Genomic DNA, 18,580 nt, shown 5'->3' with positions numbered 1-18,580 from the left:
GTGAAATGGGATACGTTGCATCAGCTTTTCTACACTTAAGCTTTTTTTGGCATAAAAATGCTGTAGACCTTTCACTTCATCCCAGGACGGTGCGCTAAGAAAAGTTTGTAATCTAGTGCTGGACTTAATTAATATGTATTAAGAATAGAATATAGAATCAATGTTGTTACACTTTAGTAAGCAAAGCTAGTGAAAAATACTGGGTGAGTCATGATGAATACTGGGAGTCTTTTTTTTTTTCCTATCCCCCTTTTTTGTCCTCAAAACAATTTGATGGGGCTGGTTTAACAGATGGGCAGAAAACTTATCACTGTGTGTTGGAAAACTGTTTCCAGATGAAGAACAGTTTTCTTAAGTCATTTGCACTCTTTTTTCTTTGTTCAACATTGACTGAACTAGTCAAAACATTTTAATCACATTAAGCAATAACATATTAAGTAAGTCTATAAAATAATTAAATTGGGACTAGAAGCTAAGAGTTCTTAGAAATATTTACATTAATATTAGACTTAGTATAAATTTTACGATAGCTGCTTTTGAATCTTTGAGGAACCTTGTGCTGTAGATAAAGAAGAAGTTTGTTAGGGTTGATGTGCTGTTTCACACAGAAATGTTTAGGATTATCTGGTAATTTTATTTCTGAGTCAACAACAGTCTGTGCTTTCCCTTTGTTGTAAATACTCAGCTATGATGATGAGGCAGAGAGACTTAAGGTTTACATCTCTCCTCCCAGGAGAGCTTTTGTAGAGTTATTGAGGTGTTGCAGCACCCTTTGTTTTTCATGGACTTTTTTTCTGTATATTTTCTCATACAGGAATTGCACAGCATTGCTGTACCTGAATTCAGGTAGAGGTTTTAATGGTTATTCCTTGAATCTTTTGGTCCTGGTCACTGCTCTGAAGAACTTTTATGAGTCTGCCCTTTGCATGTTCTTTGGGAAGACCCAGACTTTTAAAAATTACGTAAGGTTAATAGTCTGCATAATTTTGCAGAGTATGAGCAAGTACTTGGCAGGAAGTGCTAAAAAGCTGTGGCAGATTAATGTTGTGCTCTGTAGTCTCAAACTGGGTTCAAAGGACACTGTTGATAACAGGTGACAAGTAAAACACCATTAAATAGCTCTTCTGTGGTCGAGATGAGTCAGGTAGTTATCAATTTCTAAACACATTTGCAAAGCAAAATCCTTCTGACAAGAGATGTTCGGAAGTTTTTTGGATCTGAAATTTGGTGGAATGCTGGTAAAAGGTGTATGCAGATTTGGGGTTCTTTTTTGTCCTGTCCTCACTGTGTGAAAGGGGATAGAAGAATCCTGTAATTTATTCCTCCAGTGTCCAGTAATTCTCAAGTTCCTTCAGCGTCTCCAGTATGTTTTCTCTTAGATGAGAGAAATCTCTGATCTGCAGTTTTTCCCCATTAAGATGCTCTCTGTCTTACCTCTGCCTGCAGGCACTCTGTGCAGTTCTCACCAGTGAATCGTTTGATTCCTCTCAAGCCCTCGCTGGAGGGAAGCCAGCAGCAATCACTTTCAGGAGGAGGCAGTGAGAGAACTGTAGCTGAAAAACAGCTCCTTAACCTTTCTCCATAAAGCATGTCACTTGAAACTGGGGGTACTTTAGCATCCTTTGTTACCAGGCCCAGACTCCTCACATCATGCCCCTGTTTTTTCAAAAAAATACATTTGAAGATCTGTCTCAGCTGCTGAATGTTCTCTGGAAAGGGAAAGTCAGTACTATGCCCCCATGGCTGTATTGCTAGCTTGTGGCAATTGAAAAATCTCATCCTGCTTTTATGTATTTTCACTTTTTTAGATGTTATGATCACGATAAAGTTTGAGAACCTGAACTTTATAGATCCCACTTTGTTTTCAGAACTCTGAAAATGTGGCGAGTGCAGAGCGAGAGTTCTGTAGAAGTTCAGGAATAAGTTCAGAGAAACACAGTAAAACATGCATACCAATGTTATTTGGAAACACAACTATGCCATGGTTTCTTGAGGACTGACTCCGTTTTTAGCTCTTTATTATTGATGATTCTCCCCTTTCTTGTTTTCTAGGGAAGGAAAGAGGGGTGAAATCCCTCTTTCCCACACTCCATGTTCTGCTTCCTCTTTCCTGACTATGCACTGTTATTTTCCAGTTTTACGTGGAGCAAAGGGTGAGAGAGACTCACAGCAGCATGAGTGGTTACTTGGATAGTGAAGGTAGAATGAAGAACATCTATGCAAACAGTACTTAGACTCCTCAAAGACATGAAGCATGGAGAAGTATTCTGAAATGTCTGCTTTATCAAGAACCAGGGAGGATTTTTTTTCTTTTCCTGTTTTTTCTTTTCTCAGAAATGTACTTTTAGTGGTTTGTGTATTTTATTAACTTTAAATAATTCCCTCTGTCAGCCCACACAGACATCCCTCCTCTTAGTTGCTGCAGGGCCTTTGATACTCAATTTCAGGGTTTTTTTGCCTCATTCTATTTCTAAAATGAGAATTGTGTTCTACTTATTTTTACCCTTGCAACAGACTTCATACAGAATTTTCCTGTCATTTTTTGTAGCATATGAACTTCAAGAGATTATTTTTAAGTACCCACCCATCAACCCCTCTTCTATATTCCTTTCTTCTTACAAGCCACTACTTGTGTATGAGATGATGGAAAACTGTTATTCTCTAAATGAGCCAATGAAATTATTTTCCTATTTCCTGTTATCAAATACAAAATTTTATTATTGAAGCCTTATGCTCCTAAGGAGCACTCTGTCTTACCTAGAATGACTTTGAAGACCTGTCTGATTTCCCCTTACTCCAGCAATTTGCCTTGATCCCTAACACTGCTCACTGAATTCAGATCAAACGTAATTAACTTTATGGTTGAAAATGAATCTTCATGAGAGTTAGAGGATGAACTTGGAATTGTTGCTTTCTGAGAAGATTTGACATTTTGAAGTCCAGTTTTCATCCAATTTGTGACAAATAGGGCTTACTTGCTTTTCCCTCTAATTATGAAATTATTTCATAACATAATATGACATAATCAAAATATATTTTTATTTAAAGAGGAAGCAATAGCTGCTTCCAAGCAGTTACTGAAATGTCTTATAGAATGCATTTAATTTTGAATTCTCATTTATGATAGCATAAATATGTGGATTTTTAAAGTCAGTGTCTTGCAGAGACTACACTTTTCATTGTTAGATCATTTCTGTAAATGAAATGGAAGTTCTGTTAAATCTGGAGTACTTGTACTCTTGTAAGTCCTAGAGCTTTATTCCCTCTTCAGTGCTTGCTTTTGGAGAGTGCAGGAGCTGAGGTCCATGGGAGCTGTCCCAGCAGCCTGTTGGTGGCTGTGCTGGCCATCACAGGAGGACCCAGGGCTGCTGATCTGATGGGTGACTGCCTCTCAAAGGCTGCTGCTAACACGAGCCTCTGCAGGGATCCTCTACTTCAACCAGTCCTAAAAAGCCATTTTATTTACAAATATGATCTGTGTAATGTCTCCTGAAATGCAGTCAGCTAATTCTGCCTTTTTAATTACTTGCAATGGCTTTAATTGGATCAGAAAACAGAGCGAGCTATAAAGTAGTGATGTAATAGGGTTCATATGGCGGGAGGAGTCCTGCTGTCAGCAGCAATTTGCAGTGGCTGTTACCGAGCTCTGTCCATTCTGCCGTGCTGCAGGTCTTCTGTGATGCAAGTACCAAGACAGCCATGTTCATTTAAGATACTCAGTAGCTGGAATTTTTCAGCATTTCAGGTTCTGTACTGAGAATGACTGACTAGTGTTGATCCCCAGTGTGCTGCTGTGTCTTGCTTTTGGAGTAGTTAGCCCTTCTGATACCACTTTCTCATCATTTCAGCAATCTGATGAGTACACAAGCATCCAAAACCAAACTGCTGCCTTTTCTAAAGGGCACTGCAGTCAAGCCTAACTTCCTACTGAGATTGTCTGTTTATTGGTGTCTCTGGCTGCTTTAGTGAAAGCTGGTTTTGAGGAGCCAGTATCCTGGAGCTCTTACTGCTCTTTATCTTCTGGCCATTTCTAGCCACAAAAGCAAGGTACCTTATATGTGTCTCTGTGTGATGTACTTATGAATTTAGGACTTCCAACTTTTCCCTGACTGGTGGTTTCCAATTTGATTTTTTTTTTTTTCTTTTTTTTTTTTTTTCCCAGAGGGTCCAATACACAGAAAGTAATTGGCAGCTGTGCCCGAAGTACCCAAGAATTTATAAGTTTCTACAAATGTTCATTTTGAAATGTTTTCCTTGTGTATTTTTTTCCTAACAAAAAAGTATTTTTTCATGTACTTAGCTTGCAAATTAAATGGCAAAGAAGGTTATAAAATCACTTAAGAGAATCAAAAGTTTTACTTGATAGAAGGGTCACAAACTTGTTATTTTTCTCAGTTGGCAGGACTTACGACTTCATCTATTGCATGGTGTTTAGGGTCATTATACCCAGAGGGGTCAGGCTCAGGCTCAGGCTCAGCACTGTGCTGGCTCTCTCTGCTGTCCATTAGTAGCTCTCTGTTGGGATTCTTGTGCCAGAGACATCATTATGTAGTGTTAGGTAAATCCATTACTTGCTAACCCCAAGATTACCCAATGAAGGAATACATGGCAAATGCTCCTGCGATAGATGGGGTGAGGGTGGAGATTCCAGTCAGCTGTCAGTGGCCACCCGCTATAAATAAGTTTAAAATGGCTGAGGGGCAATTATGATGGAGGTACATGGAATCATGAATGCTGCAGGAACAAAGGAGCACAATGAACAGTCACCTTCTCCCTTTACAAGCCCAAAAAAGTGCTGAGTGAAACTGTCAGGTGGCAGGTTCACAGCCCAAAGTTGCTGCCCCATGCGGTGCATGTTTCAGTTGCCACGGGAAGCAGTGGTTGCTAAATGTTTTCATGAGTTACAGGAGTTACTTTATAGTTAATGGAAAAGAAGCAGAAAGTGAGGATTATTGAACATGACAGTACTCACATACTTGTTGCTCATAATATTGCTAAATTGTAAACTGTTGCTCCGTGGAGTTTCTGCTTTGCTAGTTGTCCATGCATTGGGCTCAGCACCGTCTGTTGGAAGGAGCTTGGAGCTTGGCAGCGGCTTGGCTAACCTGAAGGCGATATCAAATGGAAGCTAATGGCCAAGAACACAGCTCATCTAGGAGCTTATCTCTTAGGATCTGTTGATGGAGATTTTATTCTGCTTGCTGAGATATCCCAGAGATGTGTATTTGATGGTAATAAGTTTTACATGTTAGAATTTCATGTGTTGTTATGTTTCCAGTCAAGACTCTTTGCTGCTGCTTCTTCTTGATTGTCAGTGTTTCGGTAATGATAAATAGTTTTGAGTATATCAATACTCAATTGATACTCAATCAATTTTGAAGACCCTTGATAATCTTCATTTAATTTTCTGCTGAAGTTATTTTCAGGCTTTGATGTTTTTTGTATATGCTATTGAAATTTTGGTTTTTCTCTGTTTTTCTCCTGAAGGAAAAGCTGTTTAATTTAAACAATACTAATGTTTCTTTTAGAGAAGATTCTGTTTCTTTCCTGATCTTGAAATTATTCACAACGATCAGCAGTAAATGTCACAAATTATGCTTTGTAAGGCTTGAGAAATATCTGTTATCAGACTAAATATTATTTAGAAGTAGAACTGTAATAAAAATTATGATAAAATCATATGAGTACACAATGCATCTGTATGTTTTCTCAATTTTATTTTGAAGTATTAAATTGCTAAACATATTTTATTCTTCAAGCGGCACATTTTTTTGTCCATTCAACTCTTTTGTGTTAATTGTTAGATACAATTGGCTGACAGATGTAGGTAATAATAATTGGCTCATAGATAATTATGAAATTCTGCAAAGAAAATATCCGCATTATTTATTTAATAACAGTTACTTGCTAAATTAAATTTTTTCACCCATCTGTTAACAATTTGTGCCTTTAATGACTGGAAGATTTGCCTGAACTTATTGTTGGCTTCTTTGGATATGCGAACTTTAAAAAAAAGGGACTTATATATTTAGCATTTAGCTCATTACTTTGAACTCGGCTACAATAGATACTGATTTTTAATTTTATGTCTCTGTGACATTAATGATAGTAGGAACTCAAATGTGTCATCAGTACTGTATTAGAAAAGACTTAGCTTTTCGTTTTTATCCATTTTGAAATAATAGAATAAACCCAATGGCTTCTCTTTCTGTTTACGCTGACATTTAGTAATTTTGAGAAGACATATTAATTTTTGTGAACTCTTAATCCATGGTAATTTTCAACCTTCATACGTGCATGTGCTTCCTAATTTTAATACCGTGTGGTTTTCATAGAAAATCATGGTCAGTGTACACAATTTTAATTTCACTATCCAAATTGGACAAAATAGAAGGTATTAAAGAATCATCAGAAACATCTGCTGTCAGTCTATGTTGTGGTTAAATACTATTCCAGTTGAAAGGTCAAAAGACAGGCATCTGTGCAGGCTAACTTCAAATGCAAGTGTTTGGAATATGAACAGTTAGTTTCAGTTTGGCTTTTAAACAATTCTTACCTGTTTTTTTAGTACTGTTGCAAAGTTTTATTATTACTAGAAGAATTGGAAAGAATTCTGGCAGACTGGGCAGATTTCTGCCATAGGCTGATCTCTAAATTTCAAAAAAAAAAAATTTGCTGTAGGAGACAAGATATATTTCAAGATGTTTTAAAATTTTGCAATTACATTCAAGTTGTCTACCGAAACACTCTGTAACACAAGGTTCACTTTGTTGTCCTGCAAAGTATCTGAGGTACTTAAAAGCTGTGTGGTTTATAACCTATGCAACACCTGTTGACTCTAAAGATGATAAAAACAGGTAAATCTGCAGCCAGTTGCAGGAAGTTATTGGTGATATGACAAGTGAGGGGTGGGAGGAATTGAATATGCATTTATTGAAGACAAAAATTACATATATTCCAGAGTACAGAGGTAGTTGACATAGCTGTTACTAAAGAAAATGCAGTTCTGCTTTTGCAGAAGTGTTTTCTTGAAGGTGTAAGTATGAAAGGATGAATGGTGGGTGTTGAAAAGAGGCAGCAGAGACCCATAAGGAGAGAGGAATATGAAAGAAATATTTGCAGCTTATATACATGTAGTAAAGAAAAAAGGTAGTATTTCCCCTTATGCAGGGGCCAAGATAGCATGGGGGTTTTTGTGGGTTTTTTTTGTTTGTTTGTGGTTTTTTGTTTGTTTGTTTTTGTTTTTTGTTTTGTTTTGTTTTGTTTTGTTTTGTTTTGTAATTACTTTGATTATATAGCACTGTAGCACTACTGATTCTAAAGTATCTCTTAACATTTACAAGTGTATGTTAGAAACTGCCTGTGTTCTTTCATGGGCAATCTACATTTTTGGATGCACATTATTAGTGCAAAAATAATGATATAAAGTCAAAAAATGTAGGATATATCTCACCAAAAAGAAAAAATTAAATGCAAACTAGCTAGTACAGGATGGTAATTGTAGACCTGTGGACTTGTAAGTCTGTAGCTGTCCATGTACACCTTTATCCATGTGTAAAGTATTCAAAAATTAGGTCAATAATCATTGATATTGTTAGTTAAAACTCACAGATGTACCAACATCTCCCCTGCCCTCCTTCCAAGGCAGTGATTCAGTGAAGAGTCAGCCATCTTTGCCTTCTCCGCAACTGGTGGGATGTCTGAGATAAGTTATTTTTGACTAAGATTCTTGAGACACATCATCATTTTCCTTCACTTTCTTTTATCATTGCATGGTCTATTGCAACATGGGATGGTACTGATGGAAGCTGAATCATCATGCGTTTACATAATGCTCTATATTGAGGAATTCTACTTAGCTATTGAATGATAACGTATTAATAATATGTAAAAGCTGCCAAAAGGACTGGTGTTTTCAGGCCAACATGTAAATTTAGGTTATATTTTGCATCTCTCTGCTTGTAACTATTTTAATGGCTTTCATGGCTTTAGTTGCAACACTAACTTAGGGAAAAAAAAGACAGCCAAAGTCACGTACCTTCATTTAGGTGAGTCCTTATCTCAGTTTACTAGTTCAGGAAAGGGATGGTTTACTTCATCCACTCCATTTGGAAGGGCATAATTCTTTTACATGGGTTTATGGTGCAGTTGCAATGTATTTTCAATGCTATTATCTCTGATAAATATGGGAGTACATTCTTTTCGTGCTGCTTCATTTTATATGCTGATATGATGCTCCATCTCAAGAACTGTTTATTGTTCACCTGTTGAGATTTCAAGAAATAGTTTTGAGACGGTAAAAATCCTGATTACTGTCTGTATGAAATTTATTTAAAACAAGCTTTATTCACCTCTTTGTTTTCCAGTTTTGGATGCTCTTCTGAAACAGGAGCAGAAATGAGCATTACCATTGGCCTTGGTAATAAACAAGCAGTGCAAAGCTGTGAGCTTAGGTTGGGATGGGGAGGAACTGGTCAAGGTGGAAAGCATATGATGGCACTAAATTGCTCTTACAGATTAATAAAATCAAACTGTATTAACTTATCTGTATTTGTACCTTTTCACTACATTCCTTTGTAATTTTCTGTTGTTTTTCATCCTTCTGTTAGTCTCGACTCTTTCCAAGCTGAAGTTCATTTTTTCTGTAATGCCCCACTTGGGCTACATCTCTCTCCTGTTTCATATTATACCTTCATGTCCCCCTTTCTGTTTTTGTCTCTTTCACACATGCTGTACATTTGCTTTGCATCTGTGATGCTATGAAGTCTGTTCACAACTGAAATAGGACAACTAGAGTTCTACTGGCAATGTATTTTATTTTTACTTTGCTCCAAAAAAAGCCCAAGAGGAGTATTGACTTGTAGAGGTATTATTGCATTGTTGCCAGAATAAATTTAATTTTGAAAGTTGAAGTACATCTGAAGAGCAGTTCCATATCTGTGCAGTGTTTAAATTAAACTTCAATGAATTTATTGTGGCAAAGTGTTTTTTTTCTGTTGATTTTTAATGAACAGTCTTTATTGTCAGAATAGAACATAGACTTTGTAAGTTAGATGGGTACTGGTGTTTTTTTCCATGATTATAACTTTTGTTTCATGTTACAGACCTGGATTATGTTTGTAATTTATGGCCATTGTTGTAGGAAATTTTCTTTTGAATATTTTCTGATTTCTAGGCCATAGCTCATATAGGATACTTGGGGTGAAATTGGTTTCAACTTCACACAAGTACTATTGGTGAATGGCATGGATGTTACAGTTCTTTGTGAGTATTTTATCACAGAGAATTCAGAAAAAAATATGCAGTTTTAGTTACTAAAATTGTTTTGGGAGCTCTGAGGGAGTTTCCTCAAATTAGCTTGTTTTGAGGGAAAGCTTAAGAAGCTTACGGTGATTTTTAGTTTTAGAGTGTAATGTTTTACAGTTTATCAATTTTAATTATATTAAAATATATTGTGTACATTCCTGCAGGTTAATAGCCTCCACAGGTAAGGTGTACAGAACCATAAGTACAGTATTCTGCCCCCGTGTCTAGCTGGAATTTCTCATGCTGTAGCCTGTACCTCTTGCCTCTTGTGCACCTCCGGGAAAGGTCTGTCTGTCAGGTAGCAGAAGATGCAGTTAGATCTCTTCTTAACCATTTCTTTTCAAGGTCAACAGACTTCGTTCACTCAGCCTCTCCTCACACTCACATGCTTCAGTCCCCTGTCGTGATGGTTCCCTATTGCACTCATTTGTCAATGTCTCTGTTTTACTGGGAGGTGTGGAGTACAGTGGTCTTACAAGTGCCAAATAATACGAATAATGACTTCCCTCAACCTGCTGGGTACAGCCAGTCCAGTATGCAGCTGGCTGCCTGTGCCACAAGACTCTACTGCTGCTTTAATTTAATTTTTCTGTCCACTGGGTCTGTTTCTGAGAGCTTCTTTCCAGCCATTGAGCATCCAACCTGCTTGTCGGGACAGGGCTGTGCCATCCCGAGTGCATAGGGCATAACTCACTTTTGTTGAACTTCACAATGTTTTTTTCTGTCCTTATCTAAGGATTGCTAAGGTTCTTCAGAATAGCAGCCCTGCTCTCCAGGGTGCTGAGCACTTCCTCAAATTGCTGTCGCCCGTAAGCTCGCAGAGGGTTAATTCTGTCCTGTCACCCAGGTCACTAACAATGGCGTTCAGCAGCCACCAGCTGGATGTGGGCTTGCTCCCCTTGGAGCCCGGCAGTCCAGGCAGCGGGGGGCACACGAGTGAGGAGCGGGTTTAGTAGGTCGTGGTGAAGTAAGGTTGTGAGTCTGTATTCAAGGGTGAGGGGGAGGGATGGGGGAGATCTAATGGTGCGTGGGAGGGGGAACCTTAAAGCAGTGCAGCAACTCTTGCTTTAGGTCTAAGTGAGTGTGGGAGTCGTGTGGTATAACTTGTGATTAGACCTAAGTAGTGTTTGTCTTGGTGTGTTAAGCTATTTTCTGAATCATGGCATTTTCACAGGAATGTCTCCAAAATTTGGTGCTCATTGTTAAGTCAGTGATGATGATAAAAATAGATATCAAACTCATTTCCATCAGTTCCAGATCCTATGTGGCATCTGATTTCCAGCCCGGAGAGCAGTAGGAATTAACTCTTCCATCAAGACGACTTAAGTGCAGCTTTAATTTAATTTAAAAATAGCTAGTCAGTCTTTCTCACTGCTCCCCCATAATTGTTCTCAGTTCAGGGTGTGGTTTTTTATGTTTTTGCATCCAGTCTGGAGAGAAGCAGCAGGCTTCCTCTGTAGATAGGATTGGACATAGATGATTATTAAAACACTACTAAATATTTTAACATAAACCATATTCTATTAAAAAAACAGGAACAATTTTTGGAGGAAACAAAGCTTATCCCAAGTGCAGGATGACAACCCATTCTTTCTTATTCCAACCTTTACACTTAAAACTTTCTCCTTTGTTTTAACATGCTAGAAAATGTTCAATTTTTTCATACCTACATGGTCTCTGAATTAGAGTGTTGAACTTTCCATTTTCTTCTGAAGTAAAGCTTTGTTCAGGTAAGATGGTGCCCCATCATTGGAAGTGTTCAAGGTCAGGCTGAACAGGGCTTTGAGCAACCATGATATCATGGAAGGTGCTCCTGCCCATGCAGAGAGGTTGGACTATGTTTTCTTTAAAGGCCCCTTCTGACCAAACCATTTTGTAATAATATAACGTAAATGACAGGTCTGTTTTACAGCACAAGATAATTATCCGTGTTTAAATGAGCAGTTAAAGTTTTGCTTTCTTTGACTTACATGCTTTCTGCCAGTTTGGTTTTGGTACTGTTGACCTGATTTCTTTAAGATGAAACCAGTCTTGGATTGAAATGAAGAGCTGGGAAGTGCTTTGCTCTATTTGTATTTTTCATGTTCCCCTTTGCTTGGGACATCTATCAGAAAATATACTTGGTTGTCTAATATTTCCTTTTCTGGACTTACACAGAAAGAGCGTGTTAATGTGCTGTCTGAGAAAACAAGCAAGTAGAGAGCTAGTTTCTGTCTGCAGCAGGACAGTTTTCACTCATTTAATGTTGCTCAAACAGCTAAAGACTGAAGTCTTATGTATTATGCATGCAAGTAGTTAATTTTTAAGATAGTAGAAATTGCTTAAATATGGACTAGATTTCATAGGAACTTAATGGCACTGTAGTTACACAGACAGATTTTATTCTCTGTTGTTTCACTGAAGAAACATTTGCAGGAATTTTGCCATATAGGGAAAGGAAAGAAAGATACCAAGAGTTTTGTAACAACTGGCATTTTAGTAAAATAATTTTTTCTTCCTCTTTAATAATGAACTAATAATACCTCCAGAAAAAATTTCAAAATTAATATTTTTTTAATGTATATTCAAAATATTTGACATTGTGTATGGCACTTAGTATAGAGAAATTGCATTCTTATTTTGAACACTTTACAAGGCATTGTAATCTATACAGTTTTGATAGGAATGAACATCTTTTTCTGAAGAACTCAAGTTGCATAAGATAACTCTAAGATATTGTTTAATAGTACCAGTAGTGGAATCCCTTGATTTAAAGGCTTAATATAAGGCTTGCTTCAGCAAGCACTTTGGTGCCTGGTGCAGAGTGTGGGGCAGTCATTTCTGCTTAAGTGGAAAACTAGTCTGGTTAAAACAGAACATAAGCAAAGGTTCCTTTTGGAGGCATCAGCTTCCAGTTTGAGCACTTAGAAATTTGCCTTCTCTTGCTATTCCCCACTTGCTCTATATGCATCAATTGTACGGCAAATTTAAGTGTTTCCAAGCAGCAGAACACTGTTCTTTAAGGTAGGGTGTTTGTTTATTCCATCTAGGGACTAGAGATATAATGTAAAGCTCTAGGTTGCTTTCACCAAAGGGTGAGCATTGGTCTTCTGCTGAGGAATTGGGATCTTAGGCTCTATTTTCAGGACCTTGGTTTCAAATGAGCTGCATTGACAAAAACAAACCAGTTGATATATTCGGGCCCAGCAGCATCCTGAGTTGTTGGTTCAGATACAGGTGAGGCAAACAGGATGGCCTTCCTGTTCAGTAACTGCGGCTACAACTAACATATCCATTAAGACCATGGAAGGTAATAGAAAGAAATGCTCCCAACAGCAGTTTAGGTTCAGTTTTGTGAGCGTCTTCTACCAATGCACACATGAGTCTTCTATAGTAGTTCTTGATAAATCATGTAGCCTCTCATCTTTTGCATACTTAAATCCCAGCAGAACTCTTGGGTATCATTTAGACCTGTTGACTTTTTGGAATTTAAATTAGTTTCTTCAAAAAAACTGCATTTTTTCTTCTCTATAGAAAAGTAGCAGTATCTTCTTAGGGTACAGATATCACCAACATTATCTACAACTAAGACTGCAGAAGCAAGTAAAACAATAACCAGTGCAAGAGAAATAAGCCTCAAGCCTTCCTCAAATAGGGAAACAAAGACCTGTGATTTTATAATTTTGTGATTTTATTTAAGATTTCAGAAGCGGGTTATTTTCCATTAATACCTTCTCTCACCCCTTCCCAATCTCCCATGGAACGCCTCGTAATTTGTCATTGGGTTCTTGCATTTGTGGAGAGTTAACGTGTCTGCAGGTCTTAGGTGTTCACTCCTGGGGAATCTACTTCAGATGTTCTAATTTCCTTTTTCCTCCTCTTTATTAGTGTCGCTGAGGTTGGTTCTCAGAGCGCAGAAGGGTTTCTCTTTTGACTCAAGTAGCCTCTTGAGTCATGCAGCTTAATCACATTGGTTTATTACTGTCTTCTGTTTTCCTCTTTGTTAGTGCACCTGATTGTTCTCAGTAGTCTTCTGTTGATTGTCTGATTTCTAGCATAAGCTCAGAATCAATTCAGTCCATATAAAGAAAGTAATACAGTTTTTGTGGAGCTCATAAGGGTGCTAGTTTTATAGTTATCTCTGTTCCAAAATGTATTTTAATGCTAACAGAAAGTTTCAGCTTCTAATCTTGATTCTGTATCACAAAGAATATTTGAGGTTAAAAAATGAGATCACATAATAGAAAGAATCTGTATTGGTGAGTCATTTGGATTAAGGAAAGCTAACTGTGTGTTCAAAGTACTGTTTTTCTGCCTAATGTACTATGTGCATATTGGATTTGTCTGTCTCTGAAACTCTTCTTACATAACTCTCTGGGAGATATTGCTTTAAAAAAGCATTTTCAAGCAGCACCTCAACCAGTAGATTAGAAAAGTTGTTCAGGTTTAATAAATCAAGAAAGTTTAGAATTTTAGTAACAAAAATATTTGTTTTATTTAAAAAATACAAAGTCCTAACCCTTTGCTAGGCTGAAGTAGATTATGTATGTCACTTATTCCTGGGTCTTAGTGTATTCCGCCTTAGCATACAGTATTTTTGTCCAAGAAAATTATTCAGCAGGCAGTCTGTATTTAAAGTTTTTAGAAAGCAATTTCCAGCTGTGCTTTCCAAACTTAATAGGGTGCGATAGAAGGGAAACAATACCAACACCCAATGAGAGAGTTAAGGATTTGCCTTTATGTTCATGAACCTATATAAAGAGATATAATTGTCAGAGGAATGAGAGGTACAGGAATGGTTATAGGACTATGACTCTCTCCTCTAATTTGCTCCCTGGCTGTGCTGAGAAGTGGCTGGAGCAGCCTGTGGTGCTGCTGAGAGGGCGATGCTTTGGTGGCTGCTCCAGCCCTGGCATGTGGTGGTACAAGATACTTAGATTCTAATTTGTTAAAAGCACAAATCTTCCCAAAGACTTAAAAAAAAAAAAAAAAAAAAGTTATATATATGCTTTTAAAATCTCTTAAGGGAGAGACGTCAGTTATAAATATGTACTCACTGAATCTTTTAGAGTTAATACAGTAATAGTTTTACTCCAGAGCTTTAACCTTAAAGCAGATGGAAAGTTGACATACTTGAAAATGGACACCAGTCCACAGAGCCTGTGCTAGCTGAGGGGTGAGCCACTATTTTTGGTTAATTCCTGACAAGAAGACACAAGTACTTTACAGCCCGTGTCCCACTCACCTCTGATCATGACCACAGTGTTATTGACTGACTGTGCATGGCAAGAAATAGAAAAATGATCACGTGAGTAAGTGCCCGAAGCAAAATCCTACATTTGCTACTCGCAGAGTTAATAAGCGATAGCATTTTTTGTTGTGTTTCACTTGACAGGGTTTCTGTACTAACTAAAATTGACTAGCTGGAATGTGTGAGTTCCTCTGCAATATTTTAAATAAATCAGATCTTAAATGCACAGGTATTTTGGGAATGATCTGGCTGCTCTTATGTCAACTGTCCTGCTTGGTTTCATTGTGCTGTCCAGGATTGCAACATCACTCTTGAGAGTAAACAAGTGTAGAGATTTCTAATATTATGTTGTCTGCACAGGTGACAACAGCTATCCAAAGGCACGTACCCTGCCTGTGTTACAGCTTCTGCTCTCACATAAGAATGCAGGAAAGCACTTGCAGGCATAGACCTGCTGTCCTTATGAAAACTGCTTTTCTTTTGTCACGGTGTCGTTGCTAGAGCTTCCTTACTGACAGAATAGCAACTAAGAGCATCTATAGTAGTACACCCAGCCACTGAACCTACAGAAAGGCCCACTGTTTTGAAGTCCTGCTGAAATGCATTGTCCAAAGACATTTTGTTAGGATTGCAGAAAATTTGGAGCAAAGCTGCAGATTTTAACAGATTGGCAGGAGGTGGCTGCCAGTCGGAGACACAGATGGAGGTATTTGGTGAAGCCAAAGCAGCATGGTCTTTCTGTTCTTTTCTTAAAACCATCAAAAGGATTAGATTTTTAGCACTTGAAGTGACTTTAGATTTTGAGATAAAACACAGCAGGAAAAAACTGTATCTTTTTTAGTCATCTTCCTCAGATTTTCTGTGAATTTAGGAGATCATAATCATATTTTAATTTTGTTTTGTTTAGGCAGCCTGGGCTTCCAGATTATGACTTTATGTCTTAAGTGAACTACACAGCAGTTCTTGTATTTGTGGTATATGTAAACATTTGGTAATATTTGCACCTTTTTCAATCTCATGTTGCCAAGAAACTTCTTCAGAGTTTACTATGGCAGTAGAGTGAATCTGTGATAGTGCTTTCCTCCTTTTTTTTTTTTTCTGAGCAGCTAAAAGAAAGGGGTCAGAAAATTAATCTTCACATTCAGGACTCTTGCTCACTGGAACTTGTGGGAGTTCAATATTAGTTTTAATGGGTTCGTATACCAGACCACCTGTAGAGATGCAGCTTAGTCACAGCAAAAAGTTGCAGGGAAATAAGGGGTAAGTGTGCTGTGGCCCGTGGCAAAAGCAGCTCTGTAGACACATCAGCACACAGGGCTCCATGGATTGCCTGTGCTGTCCTGCTGCTCAGCTGACCTTTGTCCCCTCTGATCCATTTTTAAACAAGTGCATGCAGGGAAAAGCATTTGCAGGCCTGTTCTTAATAGACTAAAACCTATTTGACATACTGTACTGTTAAGAGAGATGATTTCCTTTATGCCTGTAGTAAGCTTTATGCAGTATTTCAGTAAGCTTTTTGTTTCAATTTCTTATATGGTGTTTTTCATGTGCAGATACAGGGATGTTCTCTGCATAGCTGTGAAATGATTCACTTGGAAATTTGTGTTCAGTTGTGAACGTGATTGCTGAAATTAATCTGAGAATTAGGTTAGTTTATTCTCAGTAAACAAAAATAAATGGCTACTAAAGTGAAAGGTTATTTGGCAAATATTTAAAAGTTCAGTTAGCTTAGTTAAAATGTTTAAGTCTGTGCCTTAATAAACTTACTGTGAGGACTAAAAAGAAGATAGCTTTATTAGGAAGTCATAGAGGACTGGTTATAAGTGGAATTAGTGGAACGTCATCTTATGAAGGAAGAATCTGATGCTGGGTGAAATGCCTTGGCCATTATTTTGTTAGTTTTATTTGATCTTTCAAAAAAAGCAGTGGAAAACCTGCTTTATTAGGAAAACGGTGTAAATGAGAGTAGTTCTGCATTATCTTGGTGGTAAGCAGTAAAGTTCTAGGCTACCTGGTCATGGAGAATTGGATTAATTTAAAACCAGAAAGATTAAAAGGGGCAAAAAAATAAATGAGAAAAGCTGAATTTGAATAGATTTTTTTTTCTGCAGTCAGCAGTGCCGCCTAGTAATCTGTAGCTACCTGACTGATGGTGATTTCCACCTGACTGATGGTGATTTACATGATGGTAATAATTTTTTTGATGATTCTGTCATTAAAAAGGAAAACAAACTCTCCTCTCCTCTCCTCTCCTCTCCTCTCCTCTCCTCTCCTCTCCTCTCCTCTCCTCTCCTCTCCTCTCCTCTCCTCTCCTCTCCTCTCCTCTCCTCTCCTCTCCTCTCCTCTCCTCTCCTCTCCTCTCCTCTCCTCTCCTCTCCTCATTTAGTAGTGTAAAATGTTTAGTAGTTTAAATATATGAAGTATAATTTGAGCCTTTTAATGCACCTTTAATTTCAGATCTTAGAGCAAATTATGCTTATTTGAACACGTAGTTAGACAAGTTTAATGATCTAGTTAATTCTTTGGAACAAGGATATGACTTCTTGTCTCTTTGTGGCCTCTGGTTTTGATTCTGCAGCTCCTAGAACTCATGTTTTGCACCTCTTCAGCAGTCTCTGGGTTTAGAGAAGTGTCTTGAAGTAAATTCAGTGTATTCAATATCCAGGTTTTCTTAAATAATATTCCTCTGATTTTCAGTTTTTCTGGTAGAAGACATTACTTTGACGTTCTGTACTGTCAAGTGTTGTGTACAGAAACGTCCCTTGGAACTGACTGTAACTTTGAAATGTTTTAACATGCTTAAAATAGTTCCATTATCCTGTGTCATGCTTATCAATGTTTTGTTGCTTTTATAGATTATCTTTCTCAAGGGATAGATCTGTCTGGAATAGAAGTAATTGAAAATGACCTGCTTTTTATTGCAAGAGCTCGTCTTGAGGTGGAAAACCAGGCTAAAAGGTTGCTTGAGCAAGGTGTGGAGACTCAGGTAAAATACACTTTGTTCTTTATTTCCTTTCAAAAGTAAAGTGTAGAAGAACTTGAGCTTGATTTGCTTTGTGTATCACTGTCCAGTGTAAGTTAAACAAGAAAAAAGTCTTATGTGAGAAATTCTCACACATGACTGTATTCAAATAAATTGACAAAACTGGTCTTGCACAGTACTTGCAAGAATAAAATTTTGCTGCATCTGACCCTGTGATTTGGAAGAGAGTAGGTGAACTGTAAACACTGTCATACAAGCTTGATGCATTCAACGCCATATACAGCATTGCCAATGTTGCCAAGCTTTACAGAAAAATATGAAAAATGCAGTTTCTTAAGCCTGTAAGATTTCTGCATTTTAGCTGTGCAGAAATATATTGAAAAGATTTGAAAATTTTGCATTAAAACTTCAAAGAGCTGTTTAAACTTTGAGGTAAATATTCACTGTAGGGAAATAAAAATGAATATGTATAATTACATTCATTCATATGAAATGTAATTATCGACATCTTAATAACTGAGCTACATCTCTTAGCCGTTTGCAGTATCTTTAGTGCTATTTTCTTGCCTTTGTATAATTTAATGTTCTTTTGCCCATACTTTTTAATATTCTTCAAAAACCAAAGTATTTTAAATCCTCATTGCCAGAGTAAGAGGAGAAATATGGTACAAGTTACTATCAAATTTGGATCTTAAATTAGAGAACGAAGAGGCTTAGAACAAGATATTTTTATGCTGTTTCTTACCAAGTGTTAAACTTCTCTGTAAGTCAGTATAGCATTTGTTTGTACTGTTGAAGACTAACATGAAAATAGAACGTATACAGAAAACCTATTGAATAAATTGGCTTGACTAAACAATTGAGGATTAAAATTATCAGCGTGTCTCAAACTTTTACTTAGATCTGTCATTTCAACAAATTTTCTGCAGTAAGAAGTCATGGTTGTGGTAAATACCTTTGACTATTTGCTGATAAAAACCTGGTAGGAAAAAACCACTCCATTTTTCACTTGATTACTATTCCACTGTTGAAACTTCTGGCTATTTGAGTATGTTGCCAAG

At 37.3% G+C, this 18,580-nt stretch overlaps 1 protein-coding gene across 1 annotated transcript in view; it reads left to right on the top strand.

Moving 5' to 3' along the window:
* Positions 1–18,580, top strand: part of COG5 (component of oligomeric golgi complex 5) — a 179,355-nt gene that overhangs the window by 56,961 nt on the left and 103,814 nt on the right. Inside the window, exon 7 of the mRNA XM_040061601.2 lies at positions 17,392–17,522. Coding sequence (XP_039917535.1) covers positions 17,392–17,522 — 131 coding nt within the window. The remainder of the gene's footprint in view (positions 1–17,391; positions 17,523–18,580) is intronic.

This window comes from Hirundo rustica, chromosome 4, assembly GCF_015227805.2.
Source record: "Hirundo rustica isolate bHirRus1 chromosome 4, bHirRus1.pri.v3, whole genome shotgun sequence".
In the NCBI taxonomy this organism is placed as follows: Eukaryota; Metazoa; Chordata; class Aves; order Passeriformes; family Hirundinidae; genus Hirundo; species Hirundo rustica.
Note: the sequence above shows the minus strand (reverse complement) of the source record. Positions and strands in the feature narration are given on the sequence as shown.